Source organism: Canis lupus, chromosome 7 (genome assembly GCF_048164855.1).
Source record: "Canis lupus baileyi chromosome 7, mCanLup2.hap1, whole genome shotgun sequence".
Lineage (NCBI taxonomy): Eukaryota > Metazoa > Chordata > Mammalia > Carnivora > Canidae > Canis > Canis lupus.
In genome coordinates, this window is record NC_132844.1 from 677,063 (window position 1) to 703,147 (window position 26,085).

At 40.7% G+C, this 26,085-nt stretch overlaps 2 protein-coding genes and 1 long non-coding RNA gene across 4 annotated transcripts in view; 1 reads left to right on the plus strand and 2 right to left on the minus strand.

Moving 5' to 3' along the window:
• NT5DC1 (5'-nucleotidase domain containing 1) overlaps positions 1-26,085 on the minus strand; it is a 119,194-nt gene that overhangs the window by 80,712 nt on the left and 12,397 nt on the right. The window lies entirely within an intron of this gene.
• On the minus strand, positions 1,839-18,106 carry LOC140636467 (uncharacterized). The gene is made up of 3 exons (XR_012033646.1): positions 17,983-18,106; positions 7,755-7,843; positions 1,839-5,925 (listed from the first exon to the last, which is right to left on the minus strand). It is a non-coding gene; the product is annotated as an uncharacterized lncRNA (long non-coding RNA).
• COL10A1 (collagen type X alpha 1 chain) lies at positions 17,822-24,689 on the plus strand. The gene is made up of 3 exons (XM_072831668.1): positions 17,822-18,044; positions 18,551-18,722; positions 22,388-24,689. Exons 2-3 carry the CDS (start codon positions 18,566-18,568, stop codon positions 24,256-24,258), a joined length of 2,028 nt encoding a protein of 675 aa, XP_072687769.1. The 5' UTR covers positions 17,822-18,044; positions 18,551-18,565; the 3' UTR covers positions 24,259-24,689.

Sequence of the window (26,085 nt, forward strand, 5' to 3'; positions counted from 1 at the left end):
ATGTTGGGAAGGAAAAAAAGAGAGGAGGAAGCAAACCATAAGAGACTCTTGACTGTAGAGAACAAACTGAGGGCTGCTGGAGGGGTGCTGGATGGGGGGGGGGGAGCTAAACGGGTGAGGGGCATTAAGGAGGGCACTTGTGATGAGCACCTGGTGTTATACATAAGTGATGAATCACTAAATTCTATACCCGAAACCAATTTTACCATATATGTTAACTAACTAGATTTTAAATAAAAACTTGAAAAGAAAAAAAAAAGTAGATAGATTATAACATAGTATATACATAAATATTAGGTTAGAGATGAAGAGAAAATAATAAGATAATACGGACTGGGGTTCCTAATAAAATAACGCAGGATCCATTTTATTATTTTAAGTAAGTGGGAATCTTGTAGATTTATCCTGAAGCAATGATGTAACCAATCTCCCTACTAAGAGATAATAAACAAAAGAGAAAACCTTGCATTTTGAAAATCAGCATTCCTTTTTTCACCAGGAATTTAATGTTATTAATTTTTAAAGAATTTTAAAGTCAAGAGTGATTGAACTCAAATCTGACAATGTGCATAATCCAAATATTTTGTTGCCAATTCATTTCATCAATTTCATGTTTCAAAAGAAATTCATTTGGAGACATTTAATAGTAAGCAGTTACCAACGGTCCTCTGTAATATAACAATACACTTTGCAGAGGGAGGGGAAGATTCCAAAGAAGCTTCCAGGCTATTCTAAAGCCTTAAACCCCTTGGAAGCTTTTATGCCCATAACTTTGCCCACGTAATAGATCTGAAAGGCATGCCGCTTCTCACGTGTCAGTCTAATGTATGAACCGAATCTAGGATTGCTTCATTCATTCCCTCTGAGGATATTTCAACATCGTACTCTAACGGAATCCTTCCCCGCAGATCTTGTCTCCACTGCTGGCAACCAGCACATCTTGAAATAAATCCCATAACTTTCCACAAAGTTTTGCAGAGAACAGTCCGTACTGTCGGTCTAAGGTCGCTTGTTTAAAAAATCTCATTGTGAACTACATGCCAGACACAGGTCCCATCCTCCTATCATATGTACTTGTGGCCGGGATACAGTGAACCAGCTGAAGGTCATCAGGGACTAAGGCCCCTGGCGCACCACCCACGGTTTACTTCCTGCTATCATACCCAGTCCTCTGAAAGATTATAGTACTGTTGTGAAGTCTAAGAAATACTTGTCCCGAAGTCTGGCGTGGATTACAAATAAACTCTAGGAGTCCACTTACTAGTTTATTAGAAGTCAAAGTTTGTTTATTTATTTATTTACCTATTTTATTTTTTTAAAATATTTTATTTATTTATAAGAGACAGAGAGAGGCAGAGACACACAGGCAGAGGGGAAGCAGACTCCCTCCCTGCAAGGAACCCGATGTGGGATTCAATCTTGGGACCCCGGGGTGACGCCCTGGGCTGAAGGCGGGCGCTAAACCACTGAGCCACCCAGGCTGCCCTCAAAGTTTATTTAAATTAAATATATTCAAATGCTTAAGGTTTTCACTTAGAATCTTATACTTAAAGTAATATAGAAAACTAAGAAAAACAAGTTCAATAAGCATATTTAGCAGCTCAGTATATGAATCATAGTGCTCTCCTTTGAGTTTATATTTCAATGTCATAACAAGAATAAGGGTTTGCTTTCATACTTTCTGTTACGAAAAGAGATCCCAATTATACAAAACTCTAGAAATCCAAATATCCAAATCCAGAATGGCCAGTAATAAATGAGCTCTGGATACTCTCACTCCAAAAAAAAAAAAAAAAAATCAATGACCATACCATATTTATTGGCATTATGTGAAAAATCATAAAGAAAAAGGCTCCCAACCTCTTGAATTTTTCCCCAAGTTGTGAGAAGGTCTAAAGCATTCTAGTCCCATCTACATAATCAAACACTATTACAAATTCAACCATGTAGTAGTAATAATAATCTTTCTTGATTTGATTATAATGAAATGAATTTTTTCAGTAAATAATTTATTTCCTAGGCTTATCCATAAGATGATCAATTTGTCTTTAAAAATATACATAATCAGATACCCAAATACACAGCACAGCAAAATCCTGCACTTACAGCCATAACAAAATGGCACATTCCCATTCCTTAACCGTAGCTAACAAGGACAGTGTGACTTGTGGCAGTTTTCATAGGGAAAAAAGATCTGTAAGTAGTAGAACTAATTCATTCTGAAACAAAAAGTGAAAATAAGAATGTGGGAAAATGTAACATGACTATTCCTTCTGATGTTATCTGTATTGGTGGAAACTCCTTCAAATATTCTCCATGCCAGAGACAGATTTGCGTAAGTATCAGGCATTTTGATATTACTCCTAAAAATTATTCAACATAACAAAATCCTGTCTCCAGAAATTTCACAATAATAGCAAAATGTGTATTAAGAAAAACCATAGTTTTTTCCAAATAAGATATAAATCATAATGTCTGTTTTCATTCATCAGGCTTTCTCATCATAACGTACAGAGAACAGTTAATCCAGATATTTGGGGGCATTTGCTTGATTCCCATGTATTCAGACTAATCCGTGTAAAGACGCTGGGGCTTACAGAACAAAGCCCTTTACAACGAGAAAATCTCTCTTAGAGCTGATAAATGCAGGAGTTTGCATCTTCTGCAGTCTGAAGGCAGGTTAGCAAGACAGGAGAAGAAATGAGACAAGCTGTGCCAAATGACACTATAAATACCTGCTTCACTGATTCCTTCCTGCTGAACTCCAAGCCACTGCCACGAACTGCTTTGAGCTACCATTCGATCAACGTGCCTAGGTCACTAAAGACATTTCTCACTATAAGCACAAACCTTAATTTTTACCACATATAAACAAAGGATCTCCTTTTCCTGTACAGGTTTATTTTCAGATTCCAAAAATTTTCAACAAAATTATCAGAAGTTGCAAGCTCATTTAACGTTTTAAGCGTGAAAAATGAGTTTGAATAAAACTGGCATTGACATATATAAAATACATCATTACACATAAAATAGGTCATTAAATATAAAATATGAAACCTGAAACTAAAGAGATGCTTTTTTTAGTAGCCAATTTAGGTTGCATGTGGTTTTGGTTTTTATGGTATCAAAAAAATGTTTTTTTCAACTCAATGCAACCCCTACTTTCTTCTAAGAATATGCCAGGTTTCTTTTTTTTCAGGTTAAAAAAACCCCAAAATGGTATTAATAAAACAAAGTTTGCAATATTCTTGCTTTTAAAATTAAATTACTAAAATTGGTTCTACAAATTCTAAACATAAAATAGAACACCTGTGAATATTAGTTTCATATTTTAGAAATGGTATCCATTTAGCCCCCACAAAAAGTTGTGCAAATGTAAAAGTAAAATATAATAATGTCATCAATAGCATCAATTCCATTTGTATCATGTACTACAAATCAGCTATTAAATGAAAATTAGAGGTAACAAATCTTTTTTGAGTTTTCATCCAAGTAACTTGAATATTTTCCTGAAAAAGTAATTCTTATACATATTCTAGGCTAGAAACATCTCACATGTACAGTGTTTTTCTCAGAAACACACTCACTGAAATAATCAGGACTCCCATCCAGAGAATGTGATGCTAGTTACTATTGCACAAGGAGAAATATATACCTTTTACTTGACTTCAAATGTTGAATATAAACTTCTGTTAGTGATTTATACAGAACCTTTACAAGTTATGTTAGAATTGCAAATTCTATAAAAAGGAATGGTCTTTTAGAGAAAGAAAATTCATCGAAAAAAAATTTTTTTTTCTCCACCATCTTTCACAGAGATGTCAAATCCTGAATAAATAAGAGCTTGAAGTCCCACTGGTAAGTTGGGAAAAGGGTAATATAAGAACTTATTGGGGGATCCCTGGGTGGTGCAGCGGTTTGGCGCCTGCCTTTGGCCCAGGGCGCGATCCTGGAGACCCGGGATCGAATCCTACATCGGGCTCCCGGTGCATGGAGCCTGCTTCTCCCTCTGCCTGTGTCTCTGCCTCTCTCTCTCTCTCTCTCTCTGTGACTATCATAAAAAAAAAAAAAAAAAAAAAAAAAAAAGAAAACTTCCTCTTAAAAAAAAAAAAGAAAAGAACTTATTGGGTCTCAAGGAGTCATTTTAAAAATAGTCCTTTTTTGGCTAGATGATAGCTTCAGATAACACAAAAGGTGCCATATATCCACAACACATATAACTAATGAAAATTAATATCTAAAATATGTAAGGAATGTTAAAAAACGATAATAATAAAAGATAAGCTGATTAAAAAATGAGCAAAGGTATAAAGAGGCATTGAGAGAAAATACAATCAATACATGGAACTATTCTTACCCTCCTTAGAAATCTGGAATATACAAATAAAAATCTAATGAGATGGAATTTTACAACTACTGATTGGCAACCTTTAAAATTTAAATAATACCAGGTGGTTGTAACTCATGCCCTGCTGGTAAAACATAAAATGGCTTTAGCAAACAATTTGGCATTTGCCAGTGGAACAGAAAATATATATATTCAGTATGCCATTCCTGGGTAATAGTCACAAGAAAAATTCTTTGGTGGGTAGCCAGGGACCATGTATAAGAATGTTTAAAGCAGCATTATTTTAATAGCAAAGAAATAAAACTTAGCTAAAATATCCATCATCAAATGAACAAAAATAAATTCTGATTACTCATAATGGGAATACGTATGTCACCGTGAAAAATGAATAACAGCTACACACGTTAATATGGATGGATCTCAAAAACGTAACGTCATATCAAACAAGTTGTGAAAGCACACACACAGTGTAATACCTTTAAATATACTTTGAAAACGTGACAAAAAATTATTGTGGGATATGTATATGTGTGTTTTTGGGGCATGGGATGTGGGAGGATAGATTTCCGATGAAGACAGGGAATGACAGACACACAATTCTGCAGAGTTCCCTACACGGGGGATGCAGGAAAGCAGGAGTCACGGGGCTGCCTGGGTTGCTCAATTGGCTAAGCATCAAGTCATGATCTTGGGGTCCTGGGATCGAGCCCCACATCAGATGGAGCCTCCTGCTCAGGGGGAGGCCCCTGCTTCTCCCTCTCCTTCTGGGCTCTTTCTCTCTCAATCTGTCTCAAATAAATAAATAAATAAATAAATAAATAAATAAATAAATAAAATCTTTTTAAAAAAGCAGTAGTAATGGGTGTTTCTTTAGGGGGCAGCAGATGTCTGTATGTTCGCTGTGTTAGTATTATTGCTTCTGTATAAGAAAGTCATGTATACTATGTATGTATCAAAGCTTCCTTAGTTGTATACACTGAAAAAACGGGTCTTTGTTCTCAAAACAGTGGAAAGCAATGATGGCAGAGGAGGGAAGAGGCACAACGTGGCCAGAAGAGCAAAGGAGTTGCTTCTACTCTATTAGCCATATGAACTGCTAGGTTAGCGTTTCAGCTACAGTTTATAAGGCGCGGAACCTGGGCAAGAGTTGACTGATTTAAGTAACAATCACAGAAAATTAAACAAAGGAAGAGTATTTATTATTTTTTTTAAAGATTGTGTTTACTTATTTGACAGAGAGACAGAGGGAGAGTACAAGCAGAGGGAATGGGGAGAGGGAGACGCAGACTCCCTGCGGCGCAGGGAGCCCGATGCAGGGCTCGATCCCGGGACCCGGGACCCGGGACCGTGACTGGAGCCGAAGGCAGATGCTTAACCGACTGAGCCACCTGGGTGCCTCAAAAGAAGAGTATTTGAAAATACCTGGATGCATGCTCTTGTGGAAAATGCCACTGTAGCCTCTGAACCCGGCATCCAGACTCTGCTCTGCACCTACTGGTTTACTGACCCTCTGGAACTCCTCTCGGGCTTCGGTCTCCTTACACACAACATAAGGCTGACATCTGTCATACGAGGTTCTTGGGAGTCAAATGAGAAAAGCAAAGTACCCAACACTGAGAAGATGTGTCAATGAATACAAACCCAATAGGAAGACAAAGTCGAATCAGATCTAATTACAGTGATAATCACAGAATGACATTTAAAAGTGACCAAGAGAAGACTCCAGTGCTTTCCTAGGGTCTCACAGGCAGGTAACCTTTATATAAATGGAAGAAGACAACAATATTTATAAGTCTCTTAAGCAAAACAAAGTCTAATTCTTATTTCCTTCTTTCCTCCCAAGTCAAGAAATGGCTAAAGAACCACATAGCTCATATACGTGGCTCCCATGTACACATCTCAATTGAAAAATAGGGCCCTAAAGTGCTATAAAGTTAAATTTAAAAATATGGAAGTGCTCTTTATCGTCAGCTGAGATGTTTTTTAAAATTCTTATAAATTTACTACCATTGCATTAACACAGTCAAGTGCGCTTTAAAAGCAGTTCAATACTGTTACACTATAGCATATAATAGGCATGAGAATGTCCAGGAATTTTTGTATCAATACTAAGGGTAACATAAGATCTAAGAATAAATGGTTTTCAAATACAATATTTTTCAATATTATAGTGAGGTCAGCTTTTAAATAGAATCCTTTAAATATAATAATTTTATTTTATTATTTTTTAGAATGTTAATTTTTTACAGCTTATTTATTTTAGAGGGGGTGTGTGTGTACAGGCGCTGGGGGGCGCTGGCAAAGGGAAAGGGGGAGAATCGCGAGCAGACTCTCCGCTAAGTGCAGAGCCCCACCTGGGGCTTGATCCCATGACCCTGAGCTCATGACCTGAGCTGAAATCAACAGTCCAGTGCTTAACCCAACTGAGCCTAAACATAGTACTTTTATCACCTAAAATCTATACGAGTTTAACATCTGCACCAAATAACATAGAATTCTGAGCCTGTAACTTAATTACCCACAAACTGCTACTTAATAGATTGAGAGCTTTCACCCCCTAAAACATACATTTGGTAATAAGTAAGGTCAGTTTTACCCCCTAAATTCTCCTACTAATATTTTGTCAAATAATTCTTTTCTCATTACATCTGCATTTTTTATAGTTGTGCTATATACTAGAAACATACATCTGTCTTTTGTGACTTACTATTTTATGTCATATATGATCAATATGCCTTTTCCCAAATTAAGCTTTTAGGCTTTTCTTGGCTACAATTATATAAACGCTACTGGTTGCAAAATCAAAAAGCATTATTTACCAATGTGAGAAACCATGGCTTAGGGAAAATAACCAAAAGCAGGACTGGAGACAAAATGGAAAATATCCAAGTAGCTATTCTCATTCTCTTAAACATCAAACCTGCAATCAAGAACAATCCTGGGGCACCTGGGTGGCTCAGTCGGTTAAGCCTCTGACTTGGTTTTGGTTCAGGTCACGATCTCAGGGTCGTGAGATCGAGCCCCATGTCAGGCTCTGCGCTCAGTGCAGAGTCTGGGTGAGATTCTCTCTTCCCCTCTCCCTCTGCCCTCTTCCCTATCTCTCTCTAAAATAAATATTCTTTGTCATTTTTAACTTGTGCTAATTATAAAATTCTATAAAAATGGGGATCCAAAAATGAAATTCTAGATCTGTGTACCTCATTAGCATTTGTAAGTCAGTAGCACTTCTTGCAAAATCCAATATAGATTCTAATGCCAACCTGATCAACTCCACTTATAAATTATGTCTAAAAACTAATTCTAACTAATGAAATTGCAATGATCTCAAAGCTAAGAGGTGGTGTTACACCAATGAAGCTTTACATTGGAACACAACTTTCAATATTATACATACTGCTGAACTTACCTAAATTTGGAGGAAAAAGGATTCTTTGATAGTGTGCCAGTCCCAGTTCGATACGAGATAATACTAAATTGTAAGTGTCTTTAAGGTTTCTGGTGCCAGATTTTCCATTTGCAGGGCAGGAGTGATTTAAACACAGGAATCAATCATTAGCTCAAAACTGAGTTTCTAAAGAAATACTAGCATTTGAAAAAGCAGCTGAAAGTTTACTAAGACACACTAGCAAGAGAGTTCAAATTATAAATCCATTCATAAGCAGCTTTTAAAAACAAAAAACAAAAAAACCATCGAACTCTCTGAAGCAAGCTGAGAACCCCACATAAAGGTTTCTTAAATGGGATCTCTTTTTTTAGAACAAATTATCTTTTAACTTTTACTACAGTTTATCCATTGTTAGAATTAAAAAATTATAAGAAGTCAAATGTCTCCCAAAACATTGAGAATTTTTTAGTAAACTCACCCTCCTTTCAGTCATTGTAAGAGGCTATGATGTGCTATGAATTAAGCATACTGACATTTCTTCAGGATAAGCACCATCAGCACTCATTGCAGTTTCTTTTTTAATTAGCAAAATCTGAATTAATGAAAAAACGTTTCCACCAATCTGAGAGGATGATTGTAGTGGAATCATACTTGCACACAATTAAGTTAAATAGTCCGAATTAAAGTCATATGCTCAGAATTACATTGGATCCCACCTAAATCCTTACCATAGAGCCACAGAACACTGTAACTACCATAACCTACTATGTGATGTTGGCTAGGATGCTTCTCAGGACCTCAATTCTTCATGTCTAAAGATGGGGTACTGTCACCTATTTTCGTGAAATAAAGATATGAAAAGTGCTTCGAATTGTACCTCTGAGCACCCGGGAAGAACTTAAGATAGGTTAGCTACTCAGCCGGACACTGCCTGACACATTTCACAACCCTAAAAGGCATCTGGTTTTGCACACGAACTTGCACGTACTGCAGGCATCGCTTTATAGAAGACATCTTGGTTTAGCAGGTAAGAATGTTTTTAAAAACACGACCAGGGATGGTATATTGATCCACAAGCTGCAGTAGCATCTGAAGCATAGCGAAAAAACCCTTTTCTCGTTCTTTTTTTAAGGGTTTTATTTATTTATTCATGAGAGACACAGAGAGAGAGAGGCAGAGACCCAGGCAGAGGGAGAAGCAGGCTCCATGCAGGGATCCCGATGCGGACTCGATCCCGGGACCCCGGGGTCACGCCCTGGGCTGAAGGCAGATGCTCCACCACGGAGCCACCCAGGTGCCCCCATCCTACAAATATTTATGAAGTTCATGCTCTGTACCAGGTACTTCCTGTTCAGATGGATTTTTTTTTTAAGATTTTATTTATGTATTCATGGTAGTCAGAGAGAGAGAGAGAGAGAGGCGCAGAGACACAGGCAGAGGGAGAAGCAGGCTCCACGCACCGGGAGCCCGACGTGGGATTCGATCCCGGGTCTCCAGGATCGCGCCCTGGGCCAAAGGCAGGTGCCAAACCGCTGCGCCACCCAGGGATCCCTCAGATGGAGTTTCAATGATAAATGACCAATAGTCCTGGAGTGACGTTCAGAAAGGAGTACGGAGTGTGATGAGAGCACGCTGTGTGACGATCCGCACCTGGATTTCCTTTCACGCCCAAATCTGTGTATTCTAGATTCTAAAAGAAGCCTAAGCAACGGCCGTGAGAGGCTGTGTTTGCTATCTGCCTCCCCAGGAGACTAAGGGCATCAGTAGCAGCAGAACCTAACCTAGCAAATGCGACACAGCAGAGGCTCAAAAAAAGTTTGGCGAACACTTGAGAAGAGTGACGCTATAAAGGGTCCCAGGTAATGAGAGACAATTACTTCTTTGACATCATCATCGCTCACACCTGTTGATCATTCTCAGGCACTATCCACCACTCCACATATATCTTAACTCTCCTTCCAAGTTTCCTAAGAGAAATAGCGAAAACAGGATAGGGATGGGGTGACGGGCACCGAGGAGGGCACCTGATGGGATGAACACTGGGTGTTACACTGTATGGTGGCAAATTGAATTTAAACCAAATATTAAAAACAACCAAAACAGGATAGGACTGTAGCATTCTACATTTCAGCCTTACTGTCCATCAGAAGTGGCAGGAGTTATTTTGACTTACAGGTGATTAAAGATAATTGGAGTTTTAGCTTCAAAAAGGTCACTGGGGGGAAAACACCACTATTAACAGTCATTATATCTCTACAGTGTACACGTTTTTTTTTACTTTCTATTTCCTACATTTTCTCTAAACAGTGATTACCTTGAAAATCTGAAAGCAAGTAAGCAGATGTTTGGGCTTTTACGGATGAGGAAACCAGGGGCAAGAAGGCCAGGTGACCTGGCCAGGGCAACCGATGGGCCAGAGATGGCAGGAAGACGGGTCCCTTAGCACCAGCTCACAGTTAGGGGCAGAGGCCTGCCGCCCACGGAACAAAGTTATCTGCTCAAAGGCTAAGTACAATAGGGCCCAGCAGTACCTAAACTGAAAAATCTGGAGTGTATTTCAATTGTTACAGGTAAGTTAAAGAGCTGCATGAGCAACAGTGAGGGTGGGGTTCTCGATGGTCTGTGCTGCCACTTGCAAATACCTTGCTTTGTACCTGTAGGCACTCGGTACCCTCCAAGTACTTTGCACCTGTAGGTACTCGGGTACCTCCAAGTACTTTGTATTTACAGGTACGTGGTGACTGTGGAGTTGTTCAAAGTATGATAATAAGCAGGGGAGTAAAAAGATTCAAATAGAAAGTGTCTTCCCCAATTGAAAATTTAATTTTCTACACTTTAACTTTCTGCCTAATTTCTCCTTCCAACTTAGCAGAGACTGCACGTGAAGCTGAACTCATAAATAGAGTAGAACATGTTTGAATAGCTGAGAGTCTCTTGGGTGGCCAAGAAGATCGGAGGTCAAGGAGCCACGAAGCTCTGTTTTTTTTTTTTTAAATTCAGCAGGTTACTATGGAAAGATGGTGATGTCATGAAGCATGTGTGGCACAGAACCATGAGTTCTTTAAGTAATATAGCCATTTATATGTAATAGAAAATAGAATATAAAACCCTTGTTCAAACTTCTTAAATGACTCTGTTTTTCTTGACCTGGCCTGAAGTTTCAGGGATTTCATAAACACCTGTTTTTATGCATGAATTTCTCCTTTCAAGCCTTCAGCAGGTATCTAACCACTAAGCCACATTAGACTGTTTACACAAATAGGGCATTTTTAGCTCCTGGGCTCTGTAATAGCACCTACGAATGTTCTTTTAAATTATTTTCAAGAGGAATGAGGTACAGTGAGGTGGTGGATGTTGTGGGTCTCTAAGTGCCCTCATGACACTTCTGGGAACCTTTCCCAGCTCCCCTGTTAAAATACTGAAGAATTAGGGACTCAGGAAAATCAGTGTCCTGCTTGGGTAAGGAAATGAGCATATTAGCTTAGTCGGTGGCATTTTCTTTCAATGGGTTCTCTCGACAACAGCTCTTCATTTCAGAAATTTAACTCAATTGAACATTAGGGAAGGAGACATCCTAGCACAGGAGCCAGTTTCCTCATGTGAAGAATAAGATGATTGATCTAGATGACCTCTCATGTTCCTTACACCTCTGAGTCTATGAAAGAACAATAATATTCTGACTTAAAAGTGTACAGGTCTTAAAAGAAAATTTCAAATGTTAAAAAAACATAAGCAAAAAAACCCAAAGGACAAACTGGGAAGGATATGTGTAAACTGTATCACAGAAAAGAGGTTTATGTTCCTAAGACAGAGAACACTTCCAGGAAGATCGAGCTGGAAGTATGGTCTTAACTACAGGAAAAGATGCCCAACCATATGCTCAGTGAGAGGAATCAAAAGTACCCCGAGATCAAGATTCCAGTTTTCAGCTCCAAAATGGGCAAAAATATAAAAATTCAACAAAGTCTAAACAACCTATCCTGTTGGTGAGGCCGTGAGGAAACAAGCATTCTCCTATTTTGCTGGTGGAAATGCAAAATGACACATGACCTATGAGGGGGGTTCAATGGTATGTCACAAAATTACACACGAGTTTACCTTTTGACCTGTAATTCCCAGTTCTAAAAATCTCTGCCAAAGATATTCTGGCCAAAAAATACACACATACAAAATAATTCACTGTAGAAATATTTGTATTAGTGAAAGAGGAAATAACACACGTCCACCACAGGGACATGTGTGTAAAACTATGGAGCTTTAGTACATAGTTTAGTACTCCACACACTGGAGCACTATGCAGCTGTAAAAAGGAAATGTGGGCCACCCTTTACCTAATGCTATGCGAGGGTCTCCAAGACAAACTATTACATTAAAAAGTGGTAGCATATAGTATGTATTTTATGATGCCATTTATCTAAGAAACTGGAAGGGGATATGAATGAATATCTATTTTAAAAAATAATAAAAGAATAAACCAAGTCAGATTTTAAAAAAAAAAAAGATTATAGGGGATCCCTGGGTGGTCAGGCTCCCAGAATGGAGCCTGCTTCTCCCTCTGCCTGTGTCTCTGCCTTTCTCTCTCTATGTCTATCATCAATAAATAAATAAGATTTAAAAGAATAAAAAAAGATTATAGAAAGAGAGTAAAAATGGGGTGGAGAGATCAGTAATAGAAGCCAGGCTTCTCCGAATATTCCTGGCTTTATAAATTTGACTTGAGAAATATGCAATATATACTGAGGCTGGCTTGTACTGGTTCTTGATAAATGTTCAGGTATTTTGTGAGCCACTTGTCTTTGCCTTGGTGGTCTGAAACTGGCCATGGTGGGAGTCTTTACATCATGGGTATCAGCAAACATAGCTCCGAGTCCCCAAGCCAGTTGTTTAACATTTATCAGCATACCATTGGAACTGTAAGTATTTTAGGAGAGTATAAGACAAAATTAAATTTAAAAAGAATACTTCTAAAAGTTGAAAGCAAGACGAAACAAATAAACCTAACAGTAAACTGGGTAACATGAAGAGCTGTTTTGACTCTAAAGCATAGTAATTTGACTATATAGCTTTAGTAGAAATACTAAAAGAACAGCAAAAATAATTTTAGACTCTTTTCAATAATGTGGTGCGAATGTTGGTTTTGTTACTGAGGAACTGTGAGTGTTATGGAACCAAGCAAACGAATAACTCTGTTACTGTCATGAGAATTGGGAATTTTAGTGTAGTATATCGGTCAGTATATTGCTAACCAAAGACGGGGGCAAATCTGAGCAATAATAAGAATAATAACTGTCTTGGATTTTAAACACATACAATATTTAAATCCATGAGTGTATGATGATACTCAAACACCTCGTGGGGTCACCTCCGGAGGATGCTGGAAAAACAAGCTTATTAGGTCGCACACTGATAAGGCACTTCTCCTGCCTTTTTCTCTGCACCTGGAGGTAACCGAGTAGTTAATGAAGGAGTGTTTCTCTTTATGGAAGTATTCTAGCTAATGAACAGAGGAAGAACGACAGAATTCAAATACCACCCTTTTGTAACCTCCAATGAAATAATGGATCTAGGTAATGATGCAGGCCTAGCAACACCACAAAACAAGAGACAACCAGCAGTGGAAGGGCCTCCTGAGGGAAGCACACCACATACCACGGTCTATGAAGTGCACTCACTGAAAAAAGTATTTGTGTGTGTGTGTGTGTGTGTGTGTGTGTGTGAGTCTCAAACCTGAAGGAGATCAAACCTCTAGCTCTAACTACCAATCTACAGGAAATACAGGGTACAGAAAAGTATTTTAAGTGACAATAAAATCCAGATTGTGGGACATTGTACAGAACAGATGACCCCGTTTTTCAACAAATAGACTACAAAGGAAATAAAGAGACATGAAGAGGGCAGCCCCGGTGGCCCAGCAGTTTAGCGCCACCTTCGGCCTGGGGCGTGACCCTGGGGACCCGGGATCGAGTCCTGCGTCAGGCTCCCTCCCTGCATGGAGCCTGCTCCTCCCTCTGCCTGGGTCTCTGCCTCTCTCTCTCTCTCTCTCTGTGTCTCTCATGAATAAATAACATCTTAAAAAAAAAAGAGACATGAAGACAAAAATGACATTAACAGGAACATATAAATTAGGGATAATTCATGAACCGAATTTGAACAAACAGTACACGGATCAATAAAAACATATGAGTATGTACATATATGCACACACTACACATATGTGGGTATGTTTCTATACATGTTCATGTGTAAATATGTATGCACTTACATATAGACACATATGTGTGTACATACATTAAGATAACTGGGAAAATCTGAACATGGAGTAAAAGATTTGATAATATTAAGCAATGGTTGATTTTTTAGGTACAATGAAGATTTTGTTTTAGAGAAAAATGACTCATTTCAGTGTACTGAAATATTTACAGGTGAACTGAGACCATGTATATTTGTCTACAATTTTGAGGTACGGTGAATGGAAGAGCTGAGTGACAGGGAGTTGAAATTAGTTTAAATGGGGTGAGGGGTACCTAGGCCCTCCCTATACCTAATCTCTACTTTTTTTTTTTTAAGATTTTATGTATTTATTCATGAGAGAGAGAGAGAGAGAGAGAGGCAGAGACACAGGCAGAGGGAGAAGCAGGCTCCATGCAGGGAGCCTGACGCGGGACTCGATCCCAGGTCTCCAGGATCAATCCCTGAGCTAAAAGCAGTGCTAAACCGGGGAGCCACCCAGGCTGCCCCTAATCTCTACTTCTAAATAAGACTAAAATTTTCTACAATAAAGTCAAAAACTATATGCACAAAACCACCAAAACATTATGTAGGTAGCATTAACAAGCTGGTAACAGAACACCGGTATCAGACCAAGACATTCCAACTTAGGCGTCCATCATGATCACCTGAAGAGCTTTTGCACAACAGAGTCTCTGAACTACTACTATGTCACCGAACCTGGAGCACTGAAGGGTTGTGTCCTGTTCCTCAGGACTGCAGGACGGGGTGGGGGCGGACAGCGGACCACTGTTCAAACCCAGAAAGGGTGGGGGCTGCACGTTATTCACCCACTTTTCATCCCCATGCTGGACACACAGAGGTACTCAAAAAGAATTCGGTGAATTAATGACTGACCCTGGGTAGTGAAAGTGAATAGGGAAGCTCAGAGCAGCTAAATGGCAGATGTGCAAAAAAAAATTCATACTTGATATTGTAAAAATTCACTTAGGTTACTGAGTTTCAAGAGCGTGGCTTTCTGCTTTAAGTGGAATAGGTTTTCATCAGAAAGCCACAGATGAGTTGGTTCAAACAGCTACAAGTAAACTCCCCGAATAAAAATAGTTTTAAATACACAATTGGGCGGGGTGTGGCTAGCAAATATTCTGATTCTACAATCTGTTTTGGACCAGACAGTGCTCCTAATGTGACTAACAAAGCAAACAGCACTCAGATTCCCTGTGCTGAAATAAGTATACTATTTGCGAAAAGGGTTGAATGTCCAAGCCTTATCCAACAAAGACACCACATTTTCCAAAGTTACAGGGGAATATAGATTGACAAATACCCACACGTATTTACATGTCCCCAAAAGAAGGCATATGACCTCCTGGTATGGACTTTGTCTCTAATAGATACTCAGCGGAGCCAAGCCCGCTGTCTCACCATGGGGAACAGCAAAATACCTCAAACACAAGAATAATCTAATTTTAAAGGTGAGAGGAGCTTCGAAACCGAGCCCAACCTTTTCATTGTGTAACAGACACCTAGAGAGTTTGAGGTGCGAAGCTCTGAAAATAGCCAGCGTAGCCACAGGTGGGCAAACGGGCGACACAGGTGCACAGTGTGAGGAGCTGAGACTTACTCTTCTGTGCTTCCACACGAAGGGTATCTAACAGGGGAACAGTCTCAATTACGAACAAATAGGGTGTGGGTGTGTGGGGGTGTATCCATACACACATACAAAAATACTAGAATATGTACTTGTAATAATTCCTTTTAAAACAAATTCAAAACAAAACAAAAAAAATTCTACAGCTTAGCCTTCAAGAGCATCCACATTACCTCACCTGCTTTTTTCAAAATCTTATCCAAATGAGCCACAAATAGATGGAGGGTAGGCATTTCTCTCACTGATCTTTTGTGGGATCTTACAGACATAGCACAGCACATGATATAATCACAAAAGCTGTTCCACATTCTCCAAATGATGAAAGAATGATTAGAATATAAATTTTTGAATTCTCCTATTAATCTCAACTGACATAAAAGTCGTATTTCATAAGTATCTATGAATATTCATATAGACATATAGGATGTTATAGGTTTTAATACATGGCACCAATGAAAGGTTTAAATAAAAGAGAGAGTTAGGAAAAAAAAAATAAAAGAGAGTTAGGGAATCCCTGGGGGGCTCAGCGGTTTAGCGCCTGCCTTTGGCCCAGGACGACCCCGGGGTCCCGGGATCGAGTCCCGCATCAGGCTCCTTGCATGGGGCCTGCTTCTCCCTCTGCCTGTGTCTCTGCCACCCGCCCCCATGTGTGTGTGTCTCTCATGTATAAATAAAATCTTTAAAAAAAATAAAATAAAAGAGTTAGGAGAAAGGCCGTCAGTAAGGTGAGCTACCCATTTACATTTCTATAAAGGCTTAGTCTAAAAAAATACCGAAAATTATATGCAGGGAAGAGAAAGGATAAGAAAAAGAGCAAACCTTTATTTCATCCACTGGTGAAACACTGAATTATTTCAGTTATCAATCAGTCCCAAAACCATTCCCCTCTAATTCTGCAGAGGTTTTAAAAATGTTGTATCTATGCCTGTTACAGAATTTTCCTTCTCACCTACTTTACCTGCACAGTTGATTTAATTTAGCTCCAAAACAATGGAATTAAATAAGATACAGAATTTGGTCTCTTGACTTTCTGTTACATTAAATTTTTTACGATCCTGAAAACTGACTTTAAGAGTCCTGATATTGGGGATCCCTGAGTGGCGCAGCGGTTTGGCGCCTGCCTTTGGCCCAGGGCGCGATCCTGGAGACCCGGGATCGAATCCCACGTCGGGCTCCCAGTGCATGGAGCCTGCTTCTCCCTCTGCCTCTCTCTCTCTCTCTCTCTCTCTCTCTGTGACTATCATAAAGAAATAAAAATTAAAAAAAAAAAAAAAAAAAAAAAAAAAAAAAAAGAGTCCTGATATTGTTAAGAATTCTAACCATTGAAAATGACCATGATAATGTTTACTTTCATCTGTGTTTCTAATTGAGCTGAATCAAGATTCCTGAAGGAAACTGTAAGGTAAGCCACTGGGATTTTTAAAAAGCTGAAAGCAAAGTTTGGGGAATTTTTTTCTTCTGAAATGAACACAACAATCTTATTTAATTAGACATGATATGACATTATCAGTTATTAAGGCTTTTGTACTCCTACTGCAACTTTAAAGTAAAATCCAAAATTAAGCAATAAAACTTGAAGCGATTTACTGAACATACTGTAGTGTTGTAAATAAAGAATCTAAATCCTTCAGGGTAATTATATTGCTAACTTTACTGTCAAATTCATGGATATCTTGCCTCTGCCTGAACACTTTAAAACATTTAATATGTAAAAACTGAAATAGATACTAAAATATTTAAAATTTCTCTTATTAATGTCTGAGGACTTACACTAAAATCTAAGGTATAAAACAACATAACTACATTTTAATTGTTCTTTTCAAGCTCAAAAATAAGTAAGAATTGGGGTAAGCTACTTGCATAAAAATTTAGGAACATTAATAGGACACATTGTTGGCTTTACGTCCTAAGTGAAGAATTTAGATGATGGTTTAAATCCACACTCCCCCCCCTCCAAAAACAAAACAAAACAAAAAAAAAAGACTTCCTTTCCTACTTTTATATACAACCAAATATTTTCAACCAAATAACACAAGAATCTCCTTTCAGATATACAAAGGGTGTATTGTCATCTCATCATGAACCAACCTAAACATCGGAGTAATAACTTTCAAAATAAAATCTCAGAAAAAGATGGTGCATGGTTAAAACTATTAATATGTATTTAAGACAAAGAGTTTATTTTTCCATAAGAAAACAAGGAAAGAGAGCCCAACCTGATCTTGTCTGCCTGCCCAATAGAACTTTCCACTATAATTAGTACTCTCCACCTCTCGGGGGAGGAGCTTAAGCTCAGGGCAACCTCATGAAGTAAGGGAGAAACAGTATAAATACTGCAGGACAGCCGTGGAGAGGGTACCTTCTGCTCACCTGGACACAGGAGGGCTCCGAGAGCTGTCAGGAAACCACCTCCAGGAACTCCCAGCACCCCGGTAAGTCTAGGACTTGACGCTCTGCTTGACTTCCATGTTAGCTTGTTTCAGAAGAAGCCTTGATAAATTAACTAATTTTTTTTTTTGTCATTTAAAAAAAATGGGTTTCCACTGAAGTGTACTCAGAAAGTCTAATCTGTGTTAGTCTATACAAAAAGAGTCCTAATAAAACCATATCTGTAAAATCATGTCCTAGTTTATTTTGAAACTACTGGATATTTTAACCTATGTTAAAGATCTTGAGTTATTAATACAGGCATCCAATTGTGGTTTCTGTGTTTCTTCTCTAAAAGTCACTTCAGTTTTACTTGATTACTTGCAATGTGGTTTCCACTAAGAACTAAGTCATATATCCATGTAAAGAAAAATTTTTAATTCTGGTTTATGAAATATATTAAGAACAGGACAAAGTAAAAAAAGGTAGTTAATAAAATTAAGAATTCATCTGTCCAACATCAGACAAATGAAACAGGTCACTAACAAGAAATTATTCTTTTCCTTTTCAGAATCCATCTGAGAACATGCTGCCACAAACAGCCCTTTTGCTGCTAATGTCCTTGAACCTGGTTCATGGAGAATTTTATGCTGAGCGATACCAAACACCTACGGGCATAAAAGGCCCACCACCACCCAACACCAAGACACAGTTCTTCATTCCCTATGCCATAAAGAGTAAAGGTAAACTTTATATATTTTGCTGTACTAACTAACTGGTTATTGCTTTCTACAATCTTAATGGTCTCTTTAGCAAAATGCTTTTTAACTATTGGGTGCTAAATTATTTTCAAACTCCTGAGTTTGCCCAAAATATTAAAACGATTTATGGAAAAAGTAGGTCCACTCAAGAACATTGGTGTCCTTTACATAGTGAGCAGAGTATAAAGATGTGCCTGGAGAACATTAAGAACTTTTGTGTGGGGAAAATTCTTCCCTCAAATGACGCTTTTGCACAAATAACTACCCATAATCTAGAAAATATTAATCCAATACAGATTAATGAAGCTTACAATGTCTTAACTAGAAATAACTGCCAATTACATAAAGAGAGTAGCAGCTTTAGATATCTAAATGCTTCGCCACTGTTTACTTGTACAACCGATTCGGCTGGCCCACAAATATATACAAGATTGAGTCTTAGTTATTAAATAAAATCTAATGCCTTTCCAAGAAATTTGATAGGCCAAGGAAGCACCAGCTTTCCTAATGATTTATACATTTTTATATGGTTTATATGGTTTGGTCAAGTACACACTCTTCACTGCCTTGTACTACCTGTGGGGCCTCAGGTAAGTCACTGGTCCTCTCTGTGCCTTAGTTTCCTCCCTCCTAAAAGCAGCAGCAGCTATCTCAAAGGGCCGGTACGAAGTTTAAGTGAATTAATACTGTAAGGTACTCAGGTGTTGGCTGTGCTCCTGGGGCTTCTCCACCTCCTCACACTGGGGGAGGACTGGTGGGGCCGCCTTGGAGACGTTTCAGCTTTGTTCTTGAGTCTATTCCCCAGCTGTTCAGCTTTCTCAGATATTGTGAAGAGAACTGAGAGGATGTATGTACACGACTAACAGATCCTCAAAGCAGGGCCATGATTATGATTAGATCTCACATTTGAATGACACCTGACGCAAACTACCTGTAAAACGTCTACTGCATTAGCCTGAATCATCTGAATGGATTGCAGGATTCAAATTTCCTTCCCTTAGTATTTTTGCATTATAGTCACATGTTTTACTTTGCCAATAATGCTAAGGATATTTGCTATGAACTTCATATAAAGACTGCTTCTGGAGACCATCCTTTTCAGCAAATTATCTCCTTAAAAAGAAAGATGAAATTTAAAACATTTCATGAAAGGCAGCTTAATGTTTAAAAATAAACACATGGGCAGGTAATGAAAACTCTTGAATGCTTCAGAATACAAGTAAAATATGAGAAAAAAGGAAAGTTCTGAAAGAAAGAATAAGAGATATAAGGAAAACTACTACTTTCCTTGAAGTGATGAATGGCAATGTGAAATGCTAGGACATGCATCACCGGCTACACTCTCTATGATCACAAATTCAGACTTTTTATAGTTTACTAAGATCATATGAAACAGTCTTGAATTAAAAATCACATGTACCACTCGTAGAAGGTTAAAAATATTTCTATTTTCCCACCTTACTTAACTGCATAATCTTGGCTATTTTTTTAAAAAAGATTTTATTTATTTATTCATGAGACAGAGAGGGAGGCAGAGACACAGGCAGAGGGAGAAGCAGGCTCCATGCAGGGAGCCCGATGTTGAGGCAAACCCCAATCTAACATAGTTTGCATTTGAAAAAAAAATGTGCTGTTTTATATCCTATTTATTCATCTATTCTATTTGTAATATATTACAACCCTTTACAACCTGTAGATATGTAATACATGTACACTAAAACGTCAATCTATCAATGATGTAGATGAGTATATTGAGATCTTTTCCATAAATTAATTTTTCTCATAGTCTTCTTCCTGACTTCCAGATTTTCTTATTGAAAATCCATGGGTGAATAAAGCTCCATATGTTTAAATATTTACAGAATGAAATATAACTCTAATTAGTATAAAATACAAATATTCAGTCTAAAATGATTTTCCTATTTTAGCATATCTATTAATGATTCTCCTGTGTATTTTATATTTCATTTGTCACCAAATGTATTTTAAATATCAGGAATATCTCTACCCAACAGAATAATATTAGCAACTACTGTTGGCTGACTACTCCTTACATGCCAGTTAACCTGAAAGATTTTTTAAATATAATAATGTACCAACAATTAATAGTAACTGTGAACTATACCCATAAGCATATGTTCTCAAAGGCAATTTACCATTCATTTAATATTAATTCCAATAGAATTAGAATTCATTCTGATTCATTTAGAATTCATTCTGATTTCTAAAGCCATTAAAGATTTGGACAAATTTTAAATACACTAATCACTTTTGTACAAAAAAGATGTGGCTCAAGTCATAGCCATAAGTCATTTTCAGGGTTTTGACCAAATCATTCAATACTTAGGCCATTTGCTAAAACTACTGTAACGGAGAACCATTTTCCAACAAAACCTAAGTAGGATACGCAGGGATTTCATCTATCTTCCTGAAATCTATTAAATAGAGCATGGTTTTAATATGAATTCTGCAAACAGACATTTAAATCACAATTATTACCATTTTTGCTAGCAATTAAAGAATTTCTCTGAGAAAGAAAGTACCTTCTAAGAGATGCTTATGATGATTGCTGCCTGAAGACTGACATGGTAATATTCCCTCAATTATACATCCTAATACCAGAGTGTTCCGGTAAATCCCGCCTTTGACTACAACCAAGACACTGGACACTTCTTAATGCACAGACCCTTGTGTTACTCCCTTTGAGACTGAAGCTCCTCTAAGATGGGTCTTGTGCATCCCCACACTTGTGCCCAAGAGTCCTTTTATATCACAGGCAGCAAATAAGTGATTTCTGAACTGAATACATAACATCAGTAGAAGTATTTGGTTCAAATGAACCCACAGGGGGGCGGGGGGTGGGGAGGTCTGTTCCCCCTGGTGGGGCTGGGGCCGCTGTAGCTGCCCCCCACCTCTCCCTGCCTCTCACCCCTCAATAAAATATTAAACCACAAACCCCCCCCAAAAACAAAAAAACACATGAACCCACAGCTCTCTGAAATCAACAGTACCTATGTGTGTTAACCAAAGATGGCTTTAGATAAGCGTTTCAATACTATTTTATATACCTTGCCCATTGCTTCTAACCCGCTCTCTGTTTCAATGTTAAGTCACTTGCAGGAGAACGTAGGAGCTCATGGCATGTCCTGAGGGTGAAAAAAATCAGCCTCAGTCTACACTGCGTTCGGCAGGGCTGGGGAAGATGTGCGTTAGAATCAACTGCATCCCTCACTGAGGTCTTATAGGACAGCTTTTGAGAGAAAAATACTATAGTTCTTAAATGTCTTCCCATTTATTCTGCATTTGTCTTTTTGTTCCTTTCCTGTCATATACCTTTTTCCCCTTTCCTCTCAAGGTAGATGATTTTCCAAATATGAATGGGGTAAATACCTCCACTGTACCACTATTCTAGATGAATTCTTCAAGCCTGGTTTATTTTCATGGATAATAGAATGTAAAGCAAGTATCACGGTAGCCATGGTCTTTTGACACCATCCCCGCTGGCAGTGTTTTTAAATACGCTAAAATGTATGATCTGAAACCATTTCAGACTAGTGTGCCAAAATGGACTGGTTGATGGTGTGATGTCATTACTAATCGTCTCTCTCTCCCTCTCTCTCTCTCTCTCTATCGGGGATGTCTTTTAGGTGTATCAGTAAGAGGAGAGCAAGGTATTCCTGGTCCACAAGGCCCCGCTGGACCTCGAGGGCACCCAGGGCCATCAGGACCACCAGGAAAACCAGGCCACGGAAGTCCTGGACCCCAAGGAGAGCCGGGGTTGCCTGGCCCACCGGGACCATCGGCCACTGGGAAGCCAGGTTTGCCAGGACTGCCAGGAAAACCAGGGTCAAAAGGACCATCTGGACCAAAAGGAGATATTGGACCAGCTGGTTTACCGGGACCACGGGGCCCACCAGGGCCACCCGGAAGCCCCGGCCCAGCTGGAATTACTATTCCAGGAAAACCTGGACAACAGGGACCTATGGGAGCCCCAGGACCCAGGGGCTTTCCAGGAGAAAAGGGGGCACCAGGAGTCCCTGGTGTGCATGGACAGAAAGGGGAAACAGGATATGGCGCTCCTGGACGCCCAGGTGAGAGAGGCCCTCCTGGCCCTCAGGGTCCCCTGGGACCCCCGGGCCCACCTGGAGTGGGAAAAAGAGGTGAAACTGGCTTTCCAGGACAGCCAGGCATCAAAGGTGATCGGGGCTTTCCAGGAGAGAGGGGAGCAGCTGGCCCACCAGGCCCCCAAGGTCCTCCCGGGGAACGAGGACCAGAAGGCACTGGGAAGCCAGGAGCCCCAGGAGCCCCAGGCCAGCCAGGGATTCCTGGGACAAAAGGTCACCCTGGCGCTCCCGGAATAGCTGGGTCCCCAGGGGCTCCTGGCTTCGGGAAACCGGGGTTGCCAGGCCTAAAGGGACAAAGAGGACCCATTGGCCTTCCAGGAAGTCCAGGTGCTAAAGGGGAACAAGGCCCGGCAGGTCATCCCGGGGAACCAGGTCTGACTGGACCTCCCGGAAATATGGGACCCCAAGGACCAAAAGGCATCCCAGGCAACCAAGGGATTCCAGGCCCTAAAGGTGAGATGGGGCCAGTGGGGCCTGCAGGACACCCTGGGGCAAAGGGAGAAAGGGGTTCCTCTGGGTTAGATGGAAAACCGGGGTACCCCGGAGAACCAGGCAGCAGTGGTCCTAAGGGAAACTCAGGGTTACCGGGCCCTAAAGGTGATGCTGGACTCAGAGGGTCTCCTGGTCTTCCAGGCCCCGTGGGCCCGGCAGGCGCTAAGGGAACGCCTGGACACAATGGTGAGACTGGTCCAAGAGGTGCTCCTGGAATCCCAGGAACCAGAGGCCCCATTGGGCCGCCAGGCATTCCCGGATTCCCTGGATCTAAAGGGGATCCAGGAATTCCAGGTCCCCCTGGCCCAGCTGGCGTGGCAACTAAGGGGCTTAATGGTCCCACTGGGCCACCAGGGCCTCCGGGTCCGAGAGGCCACGCTGGAGAGCCTGGCCTCCCAGGTCCCCCAGGCCCCCCGGGCCCCCCGGGCCAAGCGGCCTCGTCTGAGGGCTTCATAAAGGCAGGCCAACAGCCTTTCGTTAGCGCCCACCAGGGAGTAACAGGAATGCCGATGTCTGCGTTCACTGTCATCCTCTCCAAAGCTTACCCGGCCGTGGGTATTCCCATCCCATTTGATAAGATCTTGTATAACAAGCAACAGCATTATGACCCAAGAACTGGAATCTTCACCTGCCAGATCCCAGGAACATACTATTTCTCCTACCACGTGCATGTGAAAAGCACCCACGTTTGGGTGGGCCTCTATAAGAACGGCACCCCTGTGATGTACACCTACGACGAATACACCAAGGGCTACCTGGATCAGGCTTCGGGGAGCGCCGTGCTCGAGCTCACAGAGAACGACCAGGTGTGGCTCCAGCTGCCCAACACGGGATCGAACGGGCTGTACTCCTCCCAGTACGTCCACTCCTCTTTCTCAGGGTTCCTGGTGGCACCAATGTGAGCGTATTCCCAACCGAGCTCACGTAAATCTGCTTGACGAGGCATTCCCCAATTCCGCTGCGCCCCACAAAATGCATATGGACGTAGGCCAAAAAGTGACCCGTTTTAACTTTCCAAATACAGATGTGAGCTTTCAGACCAACCCATTCTCCTGCTGGAAAAGCGGGCAGCAATGGTAAAGAATATGTGAAGACCCTCTTGAATTTCTAGTCAGTGGTCCCAAGACTATAAAGTTTTCTGTGAACTCCTTCAGTATTTAAACATTTCAACCTCAAAGTCCTAGTAGGGTAAAAAAAAAAAAAAGTAAAATGATCACCAAGGAACCCTAAAATGTGACGCTAAGTTATGTCATTAAATTCGGTATCAGAAATTCAGCACTTAAAAAAAAAAATAAGCCTGTTTCTGCCGATTAACAGGAAACCTTGTAGGAACCATTCAGAGGGTATCCTATCTTTGTAGAACTCAAATACTTGAATATTCAAATGTAAAAGACACGGTAGGCCCCAAGATCCTTCCGATGGTGCGTTACCCAAGGGCTTACCAGCCCCTTCGTCAAGATCTGTTCGAGGACACAGGTGCCTAGGACTTGTTAGAGCCCTGACGAGGAGCCAAAAGGTGATGTCACCATTGATCTGGGAGGCAGGGTGCTTCAGCCACGAACCTTTTCACGCTTTTCTGTGACTGTAGAAAAGCTCTCCATGTGCCTGTCACAACTTGGAAATCGGTGTCTGACCTATCTTCTTTATTTAATATGAGTGTGATTAACCTGACTCCCTGTCGAGTCTTACGGAACAGGATTTTGTGGGTTTACAGACCATTGCCCTATGGACCTCGAGTCTCCCATCCTCGTGAAACCATAGCTACTGCCGAGGGTTTCCGAATCTGGCTAGGAAGGAAAAGATGTAATTTATTTATGCTCTGTACTGTATTTTTATATTGCTGCTTAAAACTTTGAAGCTGTGCCTCACTTACTAAAGCATGAACTGTTTTACCTTATTTACGATGCAATAAAATCACATCAACAGATTTTTGTGCTGAGTTTATTCGAGAACAGCGATTTGCTATTCTCAATCGTTCTTTTAAGGCTTTTCGTTCTACGAAGCTAACAGAAGTAAGACAGCGAAACGGGGGGGGGGTGGCGCTTAGAGCGGTCACGGACACGGCCGTCTACTGGGGACGGCAGTGCCACACGCCCCCGGCGCACAGGCATCGATTGGCAGGACCACAGGGGACCTGCCAGCCCCGGTCCAGGGCCGGCGACTGGGGACAGAAAAGTCCCGCCATGTCCCCAAAGCAGTGATCTCTTCAGGGAAGGACAGAAGCGGGCAGCAGAGAAATAGGTAACTTGAAAAAATATTCTGCAGTTACTATTTATTGCCTTGACGTGTTTTTAGTCATAATATTTAGGATTATTTTGATGAATTACGTTAAAGGGAAGCAAGCGGGTTGATGTCAAGTCAAAAGCTGAGAAACGCCGCTCTCGGCACCCCTCGGTCCACGGGCTGGACGGCTGCAGCCTGGTTCGGGCGCCCGGGGTACCCCCGATGGAGGCGCCCCATCCCCCTACTCCTCAGACGTAGCCTCCGAGGGGCCCCAGCAAGCCCGCACCGCAGCTGGGACACCCGGCGTGCAGCCTGGCCCGACCCCTGTCCCTTCGGAGTCCCCAGCCCGCTTCTCTCACTCCCCCTCCGTCTCCAGCTGCTGTACCAACACTTCCAGGTGTGAGCAAGCCCCACTCCCAGGCCGGACGCGGCAGACGGGGACCTCAGCTCCGGGGCACCCGCCACCCCCCGGCGGCAGGCACGTAAAACAGCAGAGCCCACAGCGC